This window comes from Anopheles bellator, chromosome 2 (genome assembly GCF_943735745.2).
Source record: "Anopheles bellator chromosome 2, idAnoBellAS_SP24_06.2, whole genome shotgun sequence".
NCBI lineage: Eukaryota > Metazoa > Arthropoda > Insecta > Diptera > Culicidae > Anopheles > Anopheles bellator.
This window is the reverse complement of record NC_071286.1, coordinates 8,550,912-8,567,350: the sequence shown is the minus strand read 5'-3', so window position 1 is coordinate 8,567,350 and position 16,439 is coordinate 8,550,912. Positions and strand designations below refer to the sequence as shown.

The following is a 16,439-nucleotide window of genomic DNA, read 5'->3' as shown; positions in this document are numbered from 1 at the left end:
ATTAATGATTCGAATTGCAAGGCAAATTTTAGAAATGGTGAACAATACAGCAAGAGTTTTGAAGAATATTTTGTAATCAGATGTGTTTTCCAATTAATCGGAAATGGTATAAATTGTGTAGAAATGTTCGTTTCGCGTGAAAACAAAAACCCAAGAAACTTCCGTTTCAGTGGCAAACGTTTCACGATTCACAAACACTCACGAATCAACGCAACTGCAGCAGAAAGGAACAACCCTTATCCTCGACCGTGTTCACTGTCGTCTTCTTTGGGACCCCTTTTTCGTAATAACGGTTTGTCGGTACGGTTTACTGTCTTAAGTAAATATATTGGAATAATACTAATAAGGTATCCTCGATAACTGCGATAAAATGGGTACGAATCGCAGTTCTTTATGCCTTACGCCAAGACCGTGGTTATTGTTTGTCTTCTCCGTCGGGTATACTAATTCTCTGTTGACGCCCCGGTATCATTGTACTACGTATGTGTCTTTGAAACTATTAAAAACGTTCCTCTATCTACAATGCTGTGGATAAGATGCTTCCTTTCGCTCGTTTTATTCCCATTATTTAAGACAAAATGCTAGACCTGGTGCATACTCGTGATGACAAATACTCGTTTTAATACTACAACCTGGACCTCCCGTTTGAAGGATCAGATACAGACCACCAGGCATTCCACAAAACTCCATCAAGCCATTAGGTTTCCAGCAATACCCACAGTTGTGCGCCCCTTTGCCCAGTCCTATGCGTTTATGCAAAACTTCGCCACACGCATCTTACGATTGTTCCATGCGTCAGATGTAAACACTAATGATAGGTAATATCTATGGAACGTAGATAAATGAGCCACAGATAAATAGAAAAGGTTTGTCGCTTTCACGTGTCCGTCTTTCGCGAGCAGCACAAACAACTTTCGATTCGTTTCAACTGGCGAGAGTAAGTTAAGGTTTTGGATTTTACTGTTTTTATGTATCAGGTTGTTGAAATGGGCGGCTCCCATAATCGGTTCATTTTCTTCGCAAATTCGTGTATATCGTTGTTAGCTAACTACTGGTACATGTTTTCAACTTGTAGACTCTGGTTCCCTTCTTGCGTGGCATCTTGCACAATTCGCCCGCCCTTCGCGCAAATGGCGGGAGAACTTTTGGATTAACTAATGGTATAGTTCCGCGATATGCATTAGACATGCATCATTGTTTCGATCGGTCTCGTCGTAAATGGAACGGAATGAACTTTCTAATACCATGCTTCGGTCGTGTGTACTGTTTTCCGGTTTTCTTAATTTTACTACTTTGGGTTCTACCGCTTCGATCGGGAAATGGAAACATCCTGGCCTAGCGGGAATACTGTCGTTTCGATCAGAGAATTTAGTCACTGTGATTTTTCTCTCTCTAATTTTGCTCGATTAACTTTGCTGCGCAACGGTACCTAAATATGGATTTTACTATTTCGTTTTGCTGATAATTGTTTAGTTTTACTAACCACCATCCGGTTTGGGTTGCAAATTTTGCTTGTTTCCAATGTTCCGATATTACGCTGAATATTTTGCTAGTTTGGTTCGTATGTACAAACACTTTTTTTAGCTTTTTACTCCCGTTTTCGCAATGGGATACTGTCTTGATTCATAAACTGTAAATGCTTTGGTTAGCCTTCGATGGACACCGATTTAGCAATCTCTCTGGTACAAAGGTTTTCCATGACGGCGAAGCATACGAACGGGATAGATGATATAGGATATATCGAATAATGTTGATTAGTGTCCAATGACAAGCATTACGATGCCGCAGTGCTCAAGGGCGTGGTATATGATATGAGATCCTGGCCAGTCCATGGTTTTGGGGGGTGCGTAAATGCGTCTTTCGCGCTGCGTACGATATGCTGGGCCGTGCTAAGCGGACAAAACTAACTAGGCGAACATCTTTATCGCTATCAAAGTAATGGTAACAAATTCTCCATACCATGAAGGGTACTGTCCTGGACGTGGGGTCATGGGGGTTTGCACTAAAGTTTCTTTACCCAGGAACATAACAGAATAAAACAAAATGAAACCAAATCACAATTACGAATAGTCAACAAAAAGGCGATTTTCTTTATTAAAATTAATTGCATACAAGAAACGAATGCGAACTTAAAAATCAATCCCTGTAACGCATGAAATCATGTAGCTTTTGACTGGGAAAACTGAACATAATACTAAACTAAGAAGTCATATACAATAGTTTTGGAAGACCCTTAACGAAGGATTCATCGAGGAGTTTCTGGTTGAAATTATGACGTTATGTCAAAATCAGCAACAGCAATAAAATGAAATCGAACATGCTTCATTAAACCTGGCAAGATACGTTTCCTCGTCTGTGGCTGCGAGTTCTCAATGGCAAAGTTTCCACCAGTGCGTCGTCGTTAACGCTAAGCTTCTCGTGCGATGATCTCGTTCATAATTACTTTTAATGTTTGTAAAATAGTCATGACGATTTGGTTTCGTTGGTTCTGGGGCTCCCATAAACCGTTTTCTACTACGTCCACTTTTCGATGCAACCGATAAAATACAACAATCAAATGAAAGGTCCATTTGGGTTGCATTATTGCTGTTTTTAAGTGATTGAGAAACACTCAATTTTACCGCACGCCAACGGAATGCAAATAATCGAAAAAACTGTTCGCTAAGCGTTTAGTATGCGTAGGAGTGGAACAGGAATCCAACAGTCGCGTCGGGTGACAAGTGTGTTAAAGTGTCTTTTGTGAGCTTTAGTGATACACTAAAATCAATGGAGTACGACGAATCAGGACACTCCGTCAGGAGGTTTGCGGACGATGCCACGTGACGTTAGAAACTTGCGCGTGCCATTCGCGTTTACTGATTTTGCGAGTGCAGACTCCAGGCAGCGAACTGCTCCTGCCATTGAGTATTATCCTGCAAAGGATGAGATGTGACAGATGAGAGTGTGAGTTTCAGAAAATAATGGCTCGAGTTGGAGTAATTGATCAGACGCCCACCTTTTCACTCCATTCGTGGGTCGTCATGTGCATTTCGTCGAAATCTGGAAGAGATTCAAAAAGGTAATGGATTGTTGCGATGTGACCTTTCTAATGCTAACGCCTGAGGCACAGGTACACGGTGTGCTAGTATTTCACATCGAAACAGATTTAGTGGTGCAGTTGAAGGAATGCTTAAAATAGGCAATATTTAATGTTTTATCTGCTTTTCTTTCCATTATGTGTGTACGTTGCGCCAATAGTTTTCAAACATAATGTAGTAATTGGAGATTGTCCTAAAATATCTGTTAGTGGATTCAGTTGTTAGCGTGAAAAATTAACTCTCGTTAGTTGTTTGGAATGATTTTATGTTAAGTTCTATATTCTACTCGTGTGACCCTGAGAATGTCTATGAACAATTTTCTTCATAATAGTGTATTCGATTTCCAGCATCCGCATAGTTGTGAATGTTACAGGATATGATAAATTAGGTGATTTCCACAAGTGCGGCTACAATCAATGATTATTGAAACCAAAGGCAAAGTGCGATCGTTGCTTTCGCTTCTTTAGCGTGTGCTGGAAGGACAACCAAAAGACAGAACCGATGGCATTCTGTGGCGTGCTGGTAGAGACACAGGAAAAGTTGTGAGTCGTGCTTGGTTTCAGACTTGAAAGAAACATCGTTTAGTGTACACGACAAAACAGGACATAGAATTGGTGTTCGAAATATAAGCGGGTGCCTTCTAAACCGTGAAACAAAACAATCAGAAGAATGTTTAAACAAAACACAACAAAAAACGGAACAAACAGTGAACACGAGTGCGTTCGAAAACGGAGCGTTTTGAGCGTGGCAAAAATCATAAAGCAGGCGACGATGCTATTTTAAAGGATTTCCCATTTTTTGTGGAAGACTTTCTCCTGGGTAAATGGTATGTGTTCAGTTAACTTGTCACAGGCCGCGGGTCCAGACCACGAGTTTCCACGGCTCGGTGGGCCTCCCCCAATTCGCTTGGAGTGAAGCAATCGGAACCCCCACGAAAAGTTGATTCGCTTTTGGCGTTTGGCAAAATTGAAAGTGGATAAACTCGAATTATGCTTACCTAGCGAGTGGCGCATGGCATGCTGCGACGGGATACTATCGTCGTCTGATCCCTCGGAAAAGTAGCGCATCGGCGGTTTGTGTACGACGCCGGGCGGAAGATGTCCATCGTAGTGGGGAAAGAAAACTGTTCCCCCGACGGGTGGCGCGTGGCGTGGAGTTGTGTTTGGGTTGTGGTTAGTTTTTGTTAAAGTACGCACCCACAATGTTCGTTATCATACACCGGGAGCCCGATCGATAATTGGTTGGTGTGTGCGCCCACAGATCGCGCCCGATCGCGTGTTTGTGTTTGTTCAAATGTAGTTTTGTTGTGGTTGTTGTTGGTAGAGTGAAGCATTTCAAATGTGTCGAATTGTACATTTCAGTTGCCGTGTACCAAAAATCGGTGTCGACGGTGACCGTTCGTGAGAGTTGTTGTCGTTGGTGGTGAGCGTGTTGATTTGTTATTGACATGCGGAAAAAAAATCGAAAACGATCATCGATCGTTCGGTGTTTGTTACGTGTACTCAACGGAAAGGATCATGTACGCATCGGACCGCTCTTGTTGTGATGGTTGGGTTCGGGTTTAACAAACTGGAAGCTGTGATGGGTGGGTACAGTTCCGCAGCATACCGGAAGGTGTGAAGAGGGTTCGGCAGTAATTTGTCATTTCAAAAAGTAAACCTTGTTTGTGTTAAAAATGCATAACAAAATGGTTTTGCCGAAAAAGCAAAAACAAAACAAGCTCTCCGTTCGCTCAGCAGCTTGGGCTCGGTTTTGTACTTTCGCTCGTAATTGGTGTCAGGGCGGTGGTGGGAAACGTCGGTAATGGCCGTATCAAAACACAAAACGAAACACTTGGCGAATGTTAAATGCAACGCAAAAAGCAAACCGGAGATGTATGTACATAGTTTTCGCGTCCGCCCTCGGAATGCCTGATGCTGCCGATAGAAGTGGAACCGTAGACGTGGAAACTGTTTCCCATTTAAAACCAGGTGAGGTGTGTTGAAACGGAAGTGGCAAAAAAAACGGGACGCGCGAAATGTTGCATGTGTGTTGTTGAGTATTAAGTTCTGATGTGTGAGCATTTTGTTTTTCTTTTTTTCGAGTTTATGGCAAGCATTGTTGATCAATGCTGCGATACATGTGTTGTGGTTGCTTGCGGTTGTGATTGCTTGCCTGGTGGTGTTTAGAACCCGAAGTAGTTTATTGTTAATCGCACACATGGCGCAAGTCGCATCTTTTGGATTGTTCTTAAATTATGGAAGCTAGCAAATTTCTATCAAAGCCACGAATTGAAATCTTTCGTAGGTTGAACCTTCTCACGCTATGCTGCACGATGGCCACGCTGGGTTGGGTGTGTGTGGTTGGAGCCGGTTTTGGAAAACCAGGACCTTTACTAGTCGGGGGGAGTACACTAAAGGACCTTGGTGTGTCCATTGCACGATGGGTGTTCGGGCTCGGTGGGAGTCGTCTTAAGCGAAGAGTGGGAAGCATTACTGCAGAAGTGTTGGGATGCTCGCGCCGAGGGATGTTTGATTCGAAGAGGCAGGCTTCTGGTCAAGACCGTTCGCCCCGCACTAAACTCTGCGCTCCTTCAAGAAGGCCTGTTCCGGCGGAGAGGAACCTAGAAATCAAGGAGGTCCAAAGTAGTTTCTCGAAACGGTGCCAGATGGAAACACACAAAATTTCGACCGCGATCGTGAGTGGAGGTAGCATCGCAGCCGCAGAGGCGGCGGCACTAAAGGCATTACGGTTGGGGGCAATAGATATGTAGAAGAAGCTGAAGATTGGGCTTGATGCTGCGGCATGATACAAACGTTTGTAGCAACAGGTTGCATTGTTTCTACGCGCACACTCATGACCTGGCCGGCCTTACGACCGACTTAGCTTAACGGAAACAAGTAGCCTTAACGACAATGACACGAAAACATCTGAAGCACTGGATGAAGAATGAGACAATGGGGCGACCGGCGTAAAGTTTGGTCGCCTGAAATGAAAAAAAAAACTAGAGCACGACATCGAGATGAGGAATGAGAGATGGCAGAAATCTATAGCTGCACAAGCGGATACGGCTAGCTTCAAATGGCTCCATTCCCTACGCGGCAGCTTTTAAAGACAAACTGGACGTTCGTTCGATTACCGTCCCCAAGATCATCACATATCAGCATAAGTGTAGTTCGATTAAGCCAACAAAATATCCTTCCTTATCAGTGCCCTTGCGGAATCGTATTTGAGGCTAAGAAAAAGAAAAAAAACAGTTCGTGCTCACACATGGACACGTGCACATACACAAATAAAGCAACGACAAGCGAGAAGCTAAGAAGTGGATTTTAGAACGGTACTAAAACAACACACGACCACTGAGTTGAGTGAGAACCTTTTCTTGATCGTGACAGTAAGAAGCAATATTGAAGCTAGAAGCTAAATGCGAAAGCTTAAAATGATCGAATTTTGAAGTCACATTCACTGCCGATTCCGAAGCAGGAAGACACGAGGACAGCGAAGAAACACGAAAAGGGCAAGGACACACGGAGTAATGCAAGGGTAAAACGGTAACGTCGAGAGCCAGAGAGAGAAAGACGCACAAAGAGTGGCCGCCGCCCCGGGAAAACTGGGGCGGCTACAGGGGATTTGTGCAACATCCGATCACCCGGTGGTGACGGAAGACGGAAGCAATCTCGGTGCGAGAGAAGAATGAAGAAAAAGAGTGAGAAGAAAACAAACAGAGAGAGAGCGAGAGATAGGAAACATGTATGATAAGAAGTTCGGTGAGAAGTGAAGTGCGTGAGTGAGGTGTGTCACAGGTACCTGAGTTGAGTTCGCGCACCAGCGAGGACATGGCGGTGGACACGGAATCGGCCGCGTAGTGCAGATCGGACCGTCCACCGACCACCACCACCGGCGCCGCGGCCCCGGCGTTTGGCGCTCTCGACCCACCAAGCGGACCACCGTTAGCGGTGCTACCATCTGTTAATGGTGACGAATGCGAATGTGTCATAAAAAGCGAATTCAAAATGGCCACGTGTCCGACGACGGAAGGTGGTGCTGCTGATGCTGATAATGACGGTGATGATGGGCTAAATGCTTTTCGGTACGCGGCAAGAATGAAAGCGCAAGCTACAGCAATCCTCGCGATGCGGTGATACTGTTACGATGGAGCTTAGTCCTATCGGTTGCTATAGTTAATATGTTTACCTTGGTGCCAAACCAATGATCATGGGATGGGAACGAAAAGACTCAAACACACACATACAAACGCACAGAGAATGAGATCGAAATGATACACGGAACAGAAGGTAATGATAATGAAGGTCCCCCGACACCGATTAGGCAGTGAAAGTAGAGAATCGTGTGATAAAACAAACACATTCAGATTTAACGGATGACAAAACTGCGGACCGCAGAAGCAACAACTGAAGCAAGCTTTCGTATCTGGTTGGGTTTTCGCCCCCCCTCAGGATGCTTTCTGTGGCCGCCTGCGGGTTAATCGTGAGGTTTTGTTTTTCGGTTGTTGCTTTTTGAACCTCATTTTGTGGGACTTGTGGACGTGTGGATGTAAAGGAGATGTGAGGGAAGCGTCAACCGGGAACTGTGGGAAGGGAATGTGTCTAGCGGAGAGAGAGAGAGAGACTGAGAGAGACAGACAGACAGAGCGAAAGAGGAACACAACAGCGAAAGCGAAGCAATCGACCACTTACTGTTGTTTCCGTTGGGCGCGTATCCTCGCATATCCATGGAACCACCGACCATGTGCGGGTCCTGGCCATGCATTCCGGGCGGAAGCATCCCGGGAGGCACATTCTGCGGCATACCGGAACCGCAGGCATTCATCGGTCCCTGCCGGGGGCCCTGGTTGGGCATCGGGGGACCTAATGAGAGGAATGAGATCCAGCTTTTGGGGTCAAAACCGGCGCCACAGGTGTGCGGCGTGGGACCGCGCCTGCCTACCTTGCGGTAACGGTGGACTTTTGCCCGACCGTGGACTAGAGTTGGGCGTCGAGCGTGGGCTTTGCGTTTGATGGTTTTTCAGCATCCGCATCAGACCCTCCAGCTGGCCCATTAGCTGGCGCCGCGAGTCCTGCAGCGCGCCGAGGTGGCCTTCGAGCTCACCCTTCCGCTGCCGCAGGGCCCGCAGCTCGTTCATGAGGGCCGGGCTTTCGGGGGCCACCTGTTCCGCTTCCTGCTGGCGGCGCAGTTTCTGAATTTCGCGCATAATTTCCTTGTTCTTCGACTCGAGCTGCATGATCAGCTCGCGCTGGGCCCGCGAACTGTCCAGCCCAATTTGCACCGGATCCGGAGCCGAACCGCCGGGCTGTGCACGGGGAGAGAGAGAGAGAGAGAGAGGGAGATGGATACATCGATCGAGTGATAGAGGCAGGTTGTGTTTACCGTTCGGCTTTCTTGCGCGAGCCGTGCGGCGTACCGCGCGATCAGTCTGTGTTCTTCGTCGTTCGAGTTCACGGCACCGCGTGTCCCCGATGTCCCGTTGCTGTCCAGCGACAGTCCGGTGGCTCTGCAAACGAAACGGAACACCGCAAAGTCAGAGACGGGTTCGTTGTCGGCGTCGCCGGAATCCGCTTACCGTGAGTCCAGTGTACTGCTCCGATCGTACATGCCGGGGATGCCACCGTCGGGGAACCCGTTGTGTGATGGCAGGGGCGACGGTGGCACGATGTGGGACAGGTTGAGCGTCTTTTCGGGCAGCTCCGGAAACCGGGGCAACGCCTGCGTCGGTTTGTCGGGCACACAGCGGAAGCTCTTGCGCAGCGAATGGCCAATCTGTTTGCTGGGGCTCTTGTAGCTTGAGTACTCCTTCACCTCGTGGTCGTTCTGGTGGTTCAGCGAGACCCGGCCCTGCCAGAAGCAGTCCTGACACAGCTGGTACCCGTGGCAGCGCTGGCAGCGGTACCGGAAGCCGGTAAAGTTCTCGCGCATACACACGGAGCAGACGGTCGGATGGACGACGGTTTCGACCGTGGCCAGCCGGTGCAGCAACGGCATCCACACGAGACAGGCCGGCCCCGGTTCGGTCATGAAGCCCGCCATGAAGTCGTTCACCGTGATCTTGTTCTCCACCGGGAAGATCTCCGACTCGAGACCCTCTTTGTAGTAGAACGTGGGCGACTCGAAGACGGCCGCCGGCAGGGCGAGTACCTCGCGCAGGAAATCACCCAACTTCCAGTGTATGAGCTGGCCGGCACCGTCCGAAATTTGTGAGAAAACATCTGTGGGACGGAATTCGAATCAGTGATCTCTAGCTTTCTGTTCTGTTCTCCCCAGGACCAAACGACACTTACACCGAAGTTTGTCGACCATCTTGCCCGCGCACATGATCGCGAGCGCCACCTTGATCGAGAACACGCGAATCTTGCCCGAGTTGTCGCCGGAGTAGGCCGCCAACAGCCAGTTCAGCAGCAGGCTTGCCTTCGAGTCCACGTGCACCTGCTGGTTGGGTGGCAGGCGCTTGTTGAGGTTGTGGTAGAGCGAGCTGACGAGCGTTTCCAGCCGGCTCACGCTGACCTCGTTCTGTGGCTCGAGCGTGTTGAGTCCATTCTCACGGAACGCCTCAATCACGTTCCAGATATCGACCAGATGCACTGGGTGGCGGAAATGGGAAACGAAAATCAATTAAGCAACGGGGCCAGACGTCACGGTATGTGCAGCTTACGGTTGGTGGACTTTTGGACGTAGCGCAGCTTGCAGGCCGTCCGGTAGGAGGCGAATCGGATCGTGTCGAACGACTGTATCTTCAGGTCCTGCAGCATGGCCACCCGGGCCTCCATCGGTTCCATCCTTGTGTCCGTTTTTCGTGCTCCTGCTGCCGCCGCTGCTGCTGTTGATGATTGATTCTATCGACGCCGTGTCGAGGGCGCACTACGGAAAAGAGAAATTAATTTTCCATTAGCGAAAGAGCGAACCGGATAACGAGGAGCGTGGAGAATGTTTGCCCACCCCCCCAAAAAAAAAAACAAATATTATTTTAAAAACTTGAACTGTGCCCTTTAAAAGGCACTCGAGCGCGGGTGTGTAAGAGGCCCTTATCGTTTAGCTGGTAATATCCCTGGCGAAGCGAAACGGGACGCCCAGCATTCGTTACTCTCCTTGCTGCTGGCGTACGATGCCGAAGTTTCGAGCGAGTGGCCACGACCTCAGACCGGCAGCAGATGGTCGGTGTCGAATATTCGCGCGATCGCTTTTTGGCTTAGCGAACTTTTGGCCCTCCGTGGTTGCGGTTTTATTAAAAGTTTTACTTCTGTGTGCCGGGCGCAACACGTGCCTTTTTGCGGTGCATCTTCCACGGTTCCGCACCCTCGCCCCGATTTAATCCGGATTAGCGTCCGGAACACCCATTTTCCGTGTGGGGGTTGAGACTTCCCTTTTTACCGCCCACTGAAGTCAAGGACTTTTGCTAACGCGCGCTATTTGCGTTCAATGACCAAATGCGTGTGGCGATGGAGGCGCCTGGTGCGCCTCGTTTGCAAACTGGCTGCGGCAGTCTTGTAAGTGTCTCTCTGCTCGATTGGGCCGGATCCAAATCGGTGGCCAACAATGATTATGATCATCGTAATAAAAGCTAAGTGTGAGTTGCGTTTTTACGGTTATTTTCGAGTCAAAAATCGAGCCACCTTTCCCGGATGATCCGGGACCGATCAAAAAGCACGCCCCATCTGACACGGGCGCGAAGTAGGTTAATTTATTTTTATTATCTCGAGCATTACACCATCATCTACCACGGTACGGAGGACACTGCCGTGTTCCGATTGTTTACGGTCCCACAGGGAATGCGAAGCGATTGAATTGAGTCTTTAAAATTTGGGTTGCGAAAAACGGCAGCCAAGCGCACGGCGGGTGGGGTTTTTCTTTCCCGTGTTTTGATTTCTCTTTCAATTTAACGAGTCTTTTTCGCGGACGGGTACAACTTCGCCTCGCGCGGGAATGTGTACGCGTTGAAAAATAAACTCATCCAATTACAAGCAATTCGGAGGGCGTAATGAAATGACGGCCAAACAAACCGGGGGGCGCGAGCTACGAATAATGTCACGCGACATTCAAATTACGGACGAAGCCAAAACCCCACAGAACCGGAGCCGGCGCCGGCGAAGAACGTCTAATCACGTACACAAACACGAGGTAGCTGGAGCTGGAGCTGCTTTCCCACCGCTGCTCCTCCGTTCCGGAGCGCTCGAAGTGAAATGGTGAAAATAAGTTGCCCGAAACAAAAAGGAACGGTGGCGCTGAAGATGGTGTGCCCACGCCACCGAAGTTGTGGTTGTCAGTTTGCTTTCGGAGTCCCGGCTAAGCGATACGATTGCGACGTTCCCGGCGCTCCCGGGACGCTCTCTCGTGCTTGCCGCGCTTTCGTTTGTTTTCGATTCCACAAACCGTGGAAAAGTGATTCCTTTGAATTTTCCACCAAGTTCTTGCGCGCCGTGTCTGCTTCGAAGGTAGCAGCAGCAGCAGCAGCAGCACGTTATCCTTCGTTATAACGATAAGGTCAATTACGGGTCCATAATATCTGGCGGCAGAAGCACGCGGGATGCGGGCCACCCATTCCCGACGTGGATTCACAGCACGCGGAGAAGCAGCGGAAAGAGTAAGAGCTCTTCTACCGTTGTGTTTTCTGTTTTAGGGTGCGAGACCGCTTTCGAGTCGCTGTTGAGTGAGTTTTGAGTTTTTTCTTTCGCTCGACACACCGCTTTTCCCGGACCCGGGTATTTGAATGACCCACTTCAGGGAGCCCCGAGCGGTGAAGCAACATGATCGCTCCTGGACAGAAGCTTCGTTTAGATCGTATTCTGTGGGGTTGTTTCTTTTTGTACCTTTTCTCCAACACACGCGACCAATCGCAAATTGGGCCAAGTCCAGGGTGCAAACATTGGCCCATATTTCTGATTCACCCACCAACCAAGATCAAAGCTAGCGATCAGATTTCGCTTCCGGAACTAGCGGATACCAAAGCGCGTTGGCACACTCCATTCCCGGCCAGGAATTTGTTGCGGAATTCCGAAACCCGCACTCACAACGAGAAAGGTCCCATCGGGCCATGTTTCAGGACAAACACCGACCGACGAAGTGAAACTCTCGAGGAAATGAAAAGCTGTCATCTCCATCTCCGATCGTTAAGGTCACAGGCCGCCACCCCGGGAATTGGCCATCGTCAATTTGTAACAACGGCTCAATTAATCTTTCTTCCATCACAGCGAAAGGGGCCGACCCGAGAGACGGCAGAGACAGTCACCCTGGAGGCGTGCTCCTGACGAACGAGGTCAACTGTGCGGCTGAAGTGGCTGAAGTGTGAGCCGTGTCCTACGGTACTCCCGGAGACTTCACTCTTCTTCTGGGCACACCGAAGTACCGGTGGGTGCTCAGTGTATCGATTCAGGAAATTTACATCGTAATGCTCCACGCTACCGGGGCGGTGGTCTCTCGGTGGTTCCGAAGGGACCGGAGGCTGTCTACTTCAACTTCCGGCTGAGAGGACCCCTCCTCGGGGTGGGAACCCACTGTTGCCCACTGTCATCGCCTGCCATCGGTATCGCATCGATCGAATGTTTGCGATAAAAATACTCCAACGCCAGAAGCTGTGCGCCACCACGTCGACCATTATGCTGGGGTCACGACGGAACGGGATGCTGCCGATCATAATGGGGGTTCCGCCACACAGTGACCACGGGGCAAAGTAGTTTTCCGTAACGTTAATAAAGCAAATTTGTGGGGCACATTGTATTCCATTTTGACTAATGAAAATCGACATCGGCAGTGGTGGTCGGTCCTCGGGCCGCAAGGACGTGGCTTGTTGCTTGCCAGTGTGCGGTGTTGCCGGTGCCTACAGTTTTTGCAAATAAACTCAAAGGGTGGTATCGGCCACCTCCCGGGTGGGCTATTCCCAGAACGGGACACATTCGATACCGTATTCCGGTTCGTTGGTCACCGAAAAGTGAATCCCAACACCGCGCGACCGGTGCGTGCCGCGGGCAGGCGCGAGCCCATTACCGGTGGGCGGCAAACCGAATGCAGCGAACCGCGACCGAAGCACCTGCCGAGTTCCGCGTGGTTGCTGGCCGTGATTTTGATTGTTTTCCATTAGGAGGCCGCCCGCGTGCCACGGTTTCCAGGGGAGGCGTGTGTTATGTAAACAGATTTTCATTCCTTCCATCGCGACTCCGGCACAGACACGCGGGAGACGCCGAGGAGGACACAATGGCTTCCCAGCCACTAGGCATAGCCCGTGGGTACCGTGTGTCATGTGGGTTTGTTTTCCCCCTTTTTCCGGCTCAATGGATCGCACCAAAGACCACGAAGGTTCCTCACGGCGAAGATCGGAGATGATCGAACCTCACGCCGAACCTGATGCCCAACAGCGGTGTATGTGTGTGTTGTTGCGTTTTCTCTCCGTGGAGAGTTTTATGAAGTCGTTAAAAGGCGGATCTGCTTAACGCGAGCAGCAACAAACGTCGTAAAACCAGAAACGGTTCCGACGGGCGGCGGAAGTGAATCAACCTTGACTGGAATCGGTTTGCCGGGAAGGCGAAGAAGAAAAAGGGGTGATAAACACTCGTTTCATTGTTCGGCCCAGCGCGACCAGAAGGTACGGTCCGTCCGCCAGAGACCATCAGTCAAGCCCGGGGAACGTCAGTGCGTTTACTGTAACCAGCTGCGGGAAAATGGAGTCTAACCGAGGACGATGGTACCGTCGATCGTTGTTTTAAGCGTGGTTGAGTAGAAACAGAATGTAATTAAACGTCACATTTATCATTGACCGCGACGCGCGTTTGCGGGGTGCCCCCGGGCGGCGCTTGGCGGTTGGTTCGGACGATGATTAAAGAACTGTCAAATTGACTTTAGCCAACTGGCCGTCGTCTCTGGATTGGCGCGGGTGGACTGTGAACGGCAGATAACTCACCAGACCTTCAGGGCCGCCGAAAGCCACGCGAAAAACCGTTTCCATAACCGTAAAACCTTTCCAGAGTTAAACCAAACATCCGATTAGGGTCCGGTTTTAATGATGATTAAAATGTTTCTCCATAAACAGTACGCGGCTGGCACGGTGCGGCACGGCCCCACCGCCGGTGTAGGTGTCTGTGGGGAAAACAAATCCCTTGGTAAAATCAAATGTCGAAACGGCCGCGCATCATCAACCCCGACCGAACCCGTTCTGATTGCGGGCCTAACCGACACGATTAGCGCGGCAAGATGCCGGCAGAAAGGGGACGCCTTTTTTGCATGGACGTTTTATTTTCCCCCGGAAAAACACTCGCGCCCGGACTCCCGGAGTCCGCCGGCGAGTGTCGGCGGTGTTCGGTTCTTTTAACAGATCATAAATTTTCATTCAGCGAAGCGCCACCATTAATGGCGCTCGCGGTGACGAGGGATGCGCCCATAGATAATGGGTCTGTTTTTGGGGCCGAAGGTTCAGGCAGAAGTGACAGACCAAATGCTGTAGCGCGAGGCCGGTGATTGATGGCAGTCTTTTATCAACGGCGACGACTGGCAACTTGTCACGCTAACAAAATTTTTTGGTCGCCGCCGACGAGTGGTATGAATTGTTTGCTGTTTTTTTTCGGCATCGGCAATTTTCAGCCACTTTCAGGGATAAGATCGGCGACGGGTGACAAATTATGAAAACTATGTGTCGGCCGGCCGGTTTTAAATTGTGTCACTGGACGTGGATCGATGGATTCTGGTTTCGTGATACCCGATGCCCTTTTCGATTGCTTTTCAATCGAATCGATAGATCAAAGTAGCGATTACGGACTACGTAGAGCTCCCTTGGTGAGTTGCAAGGGAAAAGATGGAAAATTGGAAAACAAATTTCATTTTTTCCACCATAAGTATTTACTAGTCAACTAAACTAATAGCAAAGCTCGAATCGGTGTGTCCTAAATATTGGTCACAACTACTCGAATGGTTTTAAGTTTGGCAAAAGTTCCATTCCTTCGTGCGAGAAACTCTTCAGTAAATTTTGGCACAGCTCACGATTGTGCCCCGCAGGGTAAGAAATAAAATTAAAGACCTGGTTACCTGGTATGTCTGTAACGGTAGTTAAATATTTGCTGCGGGGAAAATATACAATCTTGGAATAAAAGCGAATCCTACGCAAAGTTTACTTTTTCGATGACAAAAGAGACCCGGCAAGGCAAGGCAAGGCTAATGTAACAATCTCTTAAGCCAGGAACAAAAAGCCAACGGTCTACAACGAGCAAACGGAGGCACACTACTTGGAAGGTTATGAAAATGTACTTAAACAGCAACGCGTTCCCGAGAAGCACCACTCCTAATGAGCATCCGACGAGCGGCCTTACCGAGAGTTTGATTCGAATATCCAAAGACGCAAATCGCAAAGCCACGCATCAATCACGCCCGCCGCAAGCAGACACATTTCAAGCTTTCGCCCGCGCGTAAATACGTGGCGAGCGCGATGAAAGTGAAATTAAATGGGCAAATTTGTTTTGGACGGTTACACCTTCCGAAATGCACACCTTCAGACTCACTGCTGACGGTCGTCGGCCAACACGTTTTCCGGTGGATGAGGCCCTGATTTTATTCCCTACCAACCGCTATCGTCGGGCCGATCAGGGGTTCGATACGCTCTTTCTAGCGGTGTAGGTTAAAGACACCATTTTCGGCTCGGCAGCCCCCGGTTTTTCTTCACTTGCGATGGCCAGGAGAAATGCTGTAAAGTAGAAAAACCCACCCAAAATGGAACCGAAGGCGCCGGTGATGGTGAAAACGAAAATTTGCCGAAAACCTGCTGGTGGCGTCAAACTTTGGTGGTTCCCGGACGGCAGTTAAGCGAAGAACCGGGTCGGCCGGGTGTACCCCGATGGAAGGACATAAAATGGCCCCAAAAAAGGGTTCTCAAACGGAGGACGATAACAGGAAAACCGATGGAACCAGGCAGCCGACCCGAGCCGACGGGCGACACATAAAACATACTCCGGAAAACTGTCCTCCGGCCGTTCGTCGGCCGGGGCGTGCCTCGGTCGAAAGATTACATGTCTCGTGCACGTAATTGGGTAGCCAGAAAAGAGCAGAAAGAAAGAAGGAAACGACACCCGTCCCGGAGTGTGCCCCGGAGCACCCTTTTCCCGTCCGTTGACGTGCGCGCTGCGGATGACGGACGCCTTTTTTGCTTTCTTCGCGCTCTTCTAAATCTCCCGCGTGATTCGGGGTTTATGAATTTTGCAAAGATTTCGGACACGAGTTACGTTAACTTCGTCGGAGCAAACAGTTAACGGCAGCCACGCAATTGTTTGCAATCATCGCCACATTAGTGCAGTAGTGACGGAACCTTGGCTTTGCTCGACGTAATTAACACACCCCGGTTTAATTAATGTGCGGTTGCCGGGCACGCCAGCCCAGAGGGCAATGGGTGGCCTGTGG

General features: G+C 49.5%; 1 protein-coding gene across 3 annotated transcripts; it reads right to left on the bottom strand.

Moving 5' to 3' along the window:
• Positions 1–1,867: 1,867 nt before the first annotated feature.
• On the bottom strand, positions 1,868–9,849 carry LOC131211298 (dystrobrevin beta). 3 transcript variants are annotated; one of them, XM_058204713.1, is made up of 10 exons: positions 9,724–9,849; positions 9,353–9,652; positions 8,638–9,280; positions 8,445–8,568; positions 8,004–8,367; positions 7,754–7,924; positions 6,864–7,022; positions 4,075–4,200; positions 2,996–3,039; positions 1,868–2,912 (listed from the first exon to the last, which is right to left on the bottom strand). In XM_058204713.1, the coding sequence occupies exons 1-10, from the start codon at positions 9,845–9,847 to the stop codon at positions 2,853–2,855; spliced, it is 2,115 nt and encodes a 704-aa protein (XP_058060696.1). In that variant the 5' UTR covers positions 9,848–9,849; the 3' UTR covers positions 1,868–2,852. The 3 variants fall into 3 exon arrangements, with proteins under 3 accessions (XP_058060696.1, XP_058060698.1, XP_058060699.1); XM_058204715.1 differs by lacking the exon at positions 6,864–7,022; XM_058204716.1 differs by lacking the exons at positions 4,075–4,200; positions 6,864–7,022.
• Positions 9,850–16,439: the final 6,590 nt, after the last annotated feature.

Bases quoted from the DNA above. Each gene is read 5' to 3' on its own strand.
- LOC131211298 (XM_058204713.1), bottom strand. From the start codon at position 9,847: ATGGAACCGATGGAGGCCCGGGTGGCCATGCTGCAGGACCTGAAGATA. The intron at 9,653-9,723 runs GTAAGCTGCACA...TCCGCCACCCAG, and splicing joins CGTCCAAAAGTCCACCAACC to TGCATCTGGTCGATATCTGG. The intron at 7,925-8,003 runs GTAGGCAGGCGC...TCCTCTCATTAG, and splicing joins AAGTCCACCGTTACCGCAAG to GTCCCCCGATGCCCAACCAG.